This window comes from Sipha flava, unplaced genomic scaffold (genome assembly GCF_003268045.1).
Source record: "Sipha flava isolate LNK unplaced genomic scaffold, YSA_version1 43_pilon_pilon, whole genome shotgun sequence".
Lineage (NCBI taxonomy): Eukaryota > Metazoa > Arthropoda > Insecta > Hemiptera > Aphididae > Sipha > Sipha flava.
Window position 1 is genome coordinate 556,664 of NW_020273171.1, and position 7,330 is coordinate 563,993.

Below are 7,330 nucleotides of genomic sequence, written 5' to 3' on the forward strand. Positions count from 1 at the left end.
GTTTTGTATTGTATATTCTAATTGCTTTTTACTTGAATTACTATTTTAAAGGTTTTGTCCAAAATTTTTTTTTGAGTTATAATAAAATTTTCGTTGGTCTAAATGTGAAATAAATTATTATTGTTAAATTATCCATATTTTAGTCATTACTAATCTTTAATTTCGCATTTTTTGAATACTTTTAGCATAATAATCAAAAATATTCAACTGCTTACATAAACAATAAATTGAATTATTAATTTTTTTTTTTTTTTTTTGACATTGCACATGTCTCGTTTTTTATCATTTTTGTTGCTTGTACCTCATAGGCATTCTTGGCTGCGATAAATTTCTATAAAGTTAATCACAACACTCGATCAAACACGATTAAATTTGCCATCGTTTTTATTTTATTAATTAACTACTCAATCTAAAAAGTAAAATATAAAAGCACAAGTTTAAATTATGATATATATTTAAAAAAACCACAAAATAAGAATATATCATAATAATCGACATGAATCGATTCATATAAGTTTCGAATGTTTGATAAAAATAAACGCCCAAGGGATATAAAAAACTATGTACCTTTATTGATAGTTTTAAAAGCCAATTATCGATCCAAATAATCTCGATACATGTGAACAAAAAAAGCAGAGCTTATCGCTTTCAAAAGTCACCATGCATTCTCGAAAACCGCGTGAGTTATTATCATGGTGTAAATAATCATGATATGACTCTCGAACAAAAAACCTTGTATTCGATAATCGTATGGAAGATGCTCGAATTGTAAAATGGTAGGTACGAGAAATGAGAAACTCTTTCCGTGTAAATCCGTTTAGACTTATTAAAGTATTAACATTTTTAAAATATAAATAATAGTACACCAGATAAGAATAGTGATAATTTTATAATCGACTAATTTACTTTATAAACTGATATACCTACCTACATATTGTAAAATTATAAAAACCTATTTGATAATAGAAACGAAATCGATATTCGGCAGTTCGGTCGATGGGTGGAAGAATAATAACATATATCAACTGAAATTATAATATATTTTTTTTTTTAATACAAAACTATATGAAATCTTGGAGTACTGAGAAATCAAATGTGCTCTACTCAGTGCTTGGAAATAATATATGATAGATTTTATTCAACCATAATTACCTTGACTTATATCTCTTCTAGTTTTTTTTTTTTATCCACGAATAGATCAACTATAGAGATATAATACTAATTAACAAGCTTTTTTTTTTTATAATTCTAAGAAAATTTTATAATTTTATAAATTAAATTTTAATTCATTTATGTATACATTTTTATTAATAATATAAATTAAGTTAATAACAATTCATTTAAATTTAAAAAAATAAGTATTTATGCTTTTCATTGCGACATTAAACTTTTTGTAATTATTATAAAGATGAATTATCATAAAAACAAATCAATTAGGTAAATAATAAATCCTTACCTAAATATATTCTAAATGTATAATTCAATTTAATAATAATAAACATTAATTTATTTTATTTATGATTATATCAACTATTAACGACTAATAGTGTAAATAGAATTGTTGATTGTCGTTGGGGTTTTCTCAGTCAAGAAGTCTCTATACTTAATATGAAAAGCCCTGGAAACAGATTATTTACATATTATTCAAATATATTTATCATTAAAAAAATACTAACACGAATACACCTAATATAGGCAAAGTCAAAACCGCATACAATAAAATCACCAAACAATAATGATCAAATTCAGAAAAATGGTAATAGCTACCACGTGGGACATTGTACGCAATAAACGTACCCATTGTCAATATAAAATTCATACCAGTTTGGATTGAATTTAATCGACCTATTATTAAAATTTATAATATTATTCATAATACTTTGTTATAATAATAAAATGTTAATTCATACCAAGTTCTTGGTGTTCTACCATTTTTGAAGTCAACGAAGTTGTGATAGTGACTGCTGTTCCATGACATAAATAAATTATTATGACTTTAAAAAATGAATTAAAATAATTAATCAATTACATTCATGATTGATTTAAAATTAGTTCATATGAAGTAAATTATTGGTCGTTATAATAAATCGCAACAAAGGAGAACGCATGCAAATCTTTCAGGGGGGGAGTTAATTATTTATTATATAATATATTTATAAATTTTATTCCCAAATATCATGAAAAATTTGACACAAATATTAAATTTGTTGGTCAGGTCATGTTTTGTATATTTCGGGGGGGGGGGATTCGAACCCCTAACCACCCTCTGCGTTCGCATCTGCATAGTAATATATTTATTATATAATATATAATATATTATACTAATTATTATATATATATTATACTAATAAGCATTAGTTCAGACACTGAGAAGTCATCTCTTTTTTTCCCCCTGAAATGTTTTACATTATGATAGTTATTTTAACAATTAAACAAATTAAAAAATATTAAAAGACTGCAATATATTATTTGTTTTAAAAAGTCATACGAATAAAATAAACATTTAGAAGAAGTCCTCAGCATAAAGTTCTATAAAATGCCTTTCTCTATATAATTAATAAAATAATATATACCTACGTTTAAATTGTAATCAATGACGAGCTAACATTTTACGATATTGCGCATCTTTAGAATAGTAATAACAGCTAATTAATTATTTATAATGCATAATTACTCATAGCAATTTTCCAAATCTGACTCGTGACAACGTAAATTACAGCAGCGAAAATATAAAAACAACAAAGTATAATACCAATGACTATATCGCTAATGTTCATCTTGTAGCTGAACATTGTAACAGAAACTACAGTATCTGAAATCATATTAACACGTTTCGCCATTGTCAAAAAAAAAAAAAAAAAAATAGAAAAATATGAATAAAATTAAACATAATTTATGAACTATGACTATACATTAAAATACATAAAATAAATTATTAAACAAAAAATACTAGTGGAAAACGTCTAGTTTATATTTTTGACTTAGTAATCAAATTTTATAACTTAAGCGTGTTTATAGAAGGCAGTGTTTAAATGCGATAGCTGAAATGATGAAATAGCTACAATATGTTTATGAATACTAACTAGATAACAATATCCTAATATTTATATATTTGTCGGAAAAAAATAATGTTTTACGAACGATTGAAATTATGATGAAATTAATGTTTGATGCAAAACGTACGAAATTCAATTTATTGTTTAACAAAATGTTTGTACACGCTAGTGAATATTAGTATTCATATATATGCCGCTCGATGTTATTATAATAGATGAAATCTTGCACAACATACGCAAAATGGTTTAGGAAGTATTTTACGTTTCAAAAAAAAAAAAAAATTTTTTGCATGAAATCGCATTATCAATACAAATTTTTTAGTGTTTCGACCCTCAAAACATGTGTTAATGTTATTTCGCAGTTCTTAAAAAATTAAAGTAATGAAATACATTTTTTTTGTGATCTCGCAGCATTGCATTATAATAATTATTTTAACCTCACTTCCGATTGAAATGTCGCCGATTTTATTAATTAATAATCGAACTAAATTTTTAAGCATAATATTTTTATAGATATACATATTTATTATCATTATTAATACAAAGTGTTATGTAATGACAATCATTATATTGTATTGTGTATCTACAAAATACAAAATGATTTCAATGACATTTTTTTTACCCTCGCTGCATATTTTACTTAAAGGTGTCCAATAAAAACTAATGAATAAGGTTATAAAAAGATTTTCGATTCTCTTAATTGGTATACAGTCATGTTTTCGTATTGCTTGTTGATAGTAACTGACACCTACAGTTGATAAAAATTCTTTAAACATAACATTGTATAATCAAAATGTATTAATAGTTAATTCGCAATGAGCTATGTGAAATCGATTATAAAATAAAACGCCGTCCGATTGAATGATGTTTTAATATCTAACGAACGCGATAAAGATCGAATAATTAGTTCTAATCGTATACGTACAATATTCGTATATCGATATCTGTAGAAAATGTTGATACGCAACAGATGCACATTTACAGAGTCGGTGTTGCAACTGGAACGTCACTTGTCAGTACACACAGGGCCGGCCTAAGGCTAAATGACGACCGAGGCCGAAATGCCAACTGGCGCCTTTTTCTATACAACAACCCGTAATTTCATTATACTTAGAAAAAAATGTTGTTCGTGAACAAAAATACAGGAAAATTATTTATTATGCTCAACTTGTACATCATTTTTTATCGTCTAATTTTTTAATCACGAGTCACGGCGGCTCGTCGCGATCTCGATTGAACGGTAACAAATTAATTTGGGAATTATAGCAACATAACAATAAAACATTTTATGCTAAACTATAGTAAATATATTTAAAATATACTTATATTATTTTAATAAACGGCTAAACGAAATAACTATAAATATTATCAATATTTCAATACAAATTTATAGGTATTTTACGTAAAAAAAAAAAAAAATAATATTACTTATGTGCAAAATGGTAAAAAGTAATTTCGGTGCCCCCCTGAAAATGACGTCCTAGGTGAACGCCTGAGTCGCTATACCCTCACGCCGGCCCTGAGTACACATTTCACCTACGGCCGTTCCAAACCGAATAAATGATGTAGAAAATAAATTTTGGTACAAGTGTGATGAAAGACAATACTTTTCGGAGAATAAATCGAATGTATTTTATGTGTACGCGCGTGCAACGAGCATTTCCTCTTTTAAACATGTACTAATCTAACGAAGAATCTCCTTACTCCAGACCGCAAGTGAAAACAATTAATTGATAACGACAATTGTTGTACATTAGTACGCTGTTTACATTAGTGTCGAGCCGAAAATATTTTGACTACGTGCCACGGACGATATTTTTATACCTATTTAGACGTTCAATTATGATACGTAACAAAACGTTTGGAACGCAATTAAAGTTTACTCATCCGTGTACTAAACATTTTTGTTTTTCAACCATTGTATGACAGCAACAGACATAAAAAATTTTAATTATTTTTTTTTTTTGTACCTTTCGTAAAGAATTTCGATTTAAATTTTATATCGTGTTCATGAATCATAAAATGTATTATTTTAGCGAACACTGGAAGGAAAAAAAAAATCATAATTCATTACGTTATGTTTGTAAACGTTCTAAGTTCGAAAAAATAGCTACGTTTCTGCTTGTACACGGTCAACCGCACACATTGGAATTCGACAATAGCGAATAGTAAACAGAACGAATGCATTGACTTATCATGCTTAACGATGATTTCATACATGTTTGTAGCAAAAATGTAAATATCATACGTTTCCGACAACCCGCGCGGCAAGGACCTATAGAACGACGATGATCCGAGCGAGACGAGCACCGTCAAGCGAGTCTGCACAACATGTTTGTATACATTACAGCGGCAGTTCGCACTTGTAAACACTTTTTTTTGTCTTTTTCTAAATACGCGATTCATCGTCGTCGCGTTGTAATTCGTATTCACCGGTCGTTTTTGATTTTGCTTGCACATTTTTTCAGGGGGAAAAAAATCCTGACAAATTTTACGTGCGAAATCGAGACGGGTAACAGAACACCAATAATGTAATTTTGGGCACATTTCAATAACACGCTTATTACAATATTCTAACGATTGACAGTTGTGCGAAGAGCACTACGTAACGCAAAACCAAACGAATGAAACCTAACTAGTTTAGAGGACGCGTGTGTATACATACGAGTAAGTCAGCTGACGTAACGTGTTCATCGCGAAACCACTTTGCAACCAGTAAGTATACATCGTGCGCACATTAAACGGTTAGCGTGCGCAAAGTTAGAAATATACTGTTGTTGTATTGTACCGCTGTCTTTTTCCGACTAAAGTTTTTGGAACATAACGACGCAAAGTGGTCGCAGGGTATAATTATGTACGTATTATATATCGTCTTGGTTGTACAGCGTAATAACGATGTACACCGTAATCAACGCGTACACACATTGTTGGTTCTATTAAAAAGCTTGTTTTTGTGAAGAAAAAAAACATGTGTGATCAAAGTAGTTTCAACCCTATTGCGGCTATGAAAGTCCATGAGAACGAAAATATGAAATACATTTTAATTCCTTATTGTTTTTTCTAGGTTCGTAGGAAATTAATTTACGATTTATTGCGCTATTTTCATAGTATTTATAAACAAGTTCCGAATAAACTTCCTTTCTGTGATAACTTATCACAATAGATTTATTTAATGTGCGTAAGCTATTATTATTAATTATTATTATTATTATTAAATTATTATTATTAACCTTACCTAACCTAGCATGTCTTTAATAATTAGTAAATAAAAAAAAATTGTACATGAATTTGGGTGGTCGGTTGTGGGGCAGAGAAATTTTAAGGGGGGTATAGCCCTCTCAGTCCGCCCTTCTGGCTACGTGCCAGCCATAGCAAGGGCAAGTACCGGAAGTTCCTATTAGCCCTGGGCGTAATTTTTGGAAGGCACAAAAATGAAAATTTTGCATTTTATGTTAAAAATGTCAACAGTCAATGTTGTATATATTATTGACAAAAAACTTCAACATCCTTTATATTAATTGAAGCAATTGTTGGAAATAATAACTAACTATTATAATATTTTTTAATTAAAAATACACAAATGCGCATTTTGATGTTTCGCACCTGGCACAATATTTGGTTGTTACGTGTTTGGCTTTCAACGAAAACCGACGTCTCGCGGACGAAATATCGCGCGCGATCCCTCCGCACAAGTCTTCGGAAATTCAGGTACGCGCATAAAAAACATAGTGTTATGCACAAATCATATAGATATGTAACGATTTCTCTAGCGCGCGTGAAAACGTCCAAAGAAGAGTATATAATATGAAATCGGCATAGGTTTGTCCGCAACAGTAAGTAATAGAAGAATACATTTTTTAAATTGTTTTTTTTTTTTTTTTTTACCGTGATATAGTATAAATAAATATATTATACAGTGACACCGATGACACATCGTGCGGCGGTAAACTATTGGTATACAATCGTATGGATACGTGTTGCAGCACCTAAATAAGTTATTATACACGCGTTGCACGTTCCGTTCTAGTAGTTCGAGAAGAAAAGTATTGTTGGAATTGATACACACGTATGCCGTACAAGTAAGGTACCTAACATATATACATTTTTACATTTTTATACACACAATTATTACTGTATATATTAATTCGAAATACACAGGATGTCTCACGAGAGCTTACTGCTGATCGTGGTGTGAGTGAGTGTGTGTGAGTATGTGCGTGTGTATGAGTGTGTGTGTGTGTGTGTGTGTGTGTGTGTGTGTGTGTGTGTGTGTG

At 29.4% G+C, this 7,330-nt stretch overlaps 3 protein-coding genes across 3 annotated transcripts in view; 2 read left to right on the forward strand and 1 right to left on the reverse strand.

The window, feature by feature from the left end:
* LOC112689425 overlaps window positions 1-7,330 on the forward strand; it is a 139,201-nt gene that overhangs the window by 5,283 nt on the left and 126,588 nt on the right. The gene's annotated exons all lie outside the window — the stretch shown is intronic.
* Window positions 1,465-2,840, reverse strand: LOC112689391. The gene is made up of 4 exons (XM_025563085.1): window positions 2,675-2,840; window positions 1,911-1,994; window positions 1,677-1,845; window positions 1,465-1,618 (listed from the first exon to the last, which is right to left on the reverse strand). Exons 1-4 carry the CDS (start codon window positions 2,838-2,840, stop codon window positions 1,534-1,536), a joined length of 504 nt encoding a protein of 167 aa, XP_025418870.1. The 3' UTR covers window positions 1,465-1,533.
* Window positions 5,253-7,330, forward strand: part of LOC112689392 — a 3,016-nt gene continuing 938 nt past the window's right edge. Inside the window, exons 1-2 of the mRNA XM_025563086.1 lie at window positions 5,253-5,291; window positions 7,040-7,140. Coding sequence (XP_025418871.1) covers window positions 5,253-5,291; window positions 7,040-7,140 — 140 coding nt within the window. The remainder of the gene's footprint in view (window positions 5,292-7,039; window positions 7,141-7,330) is intronic.

Excerpts from the sequence above, each read along its gene's own strand:
- LOC112689391 (XM_025563085.1), bottom strand. The coding sequence starts at position 2,840 with ATGGCGAAACGTGTTAATATGATTTCAGATACTGTAGTTTCTGTTACA. Across the intron at positions 1,995-2,674 it reads GATTTGGAAAATTGCTATGA|TCATAATAATTTATTTATGT; the intron begins GTAATTATGCAT and ends CATTTTTTAAAG. Across the intron at positions 1,619-1,676 it reads CCTATATTAGGTGTATTCGT|GGCTTTTCATATTAAGTATA; the intron begins GTTAGTATTTTT and ends ATCTGTTTCCAG.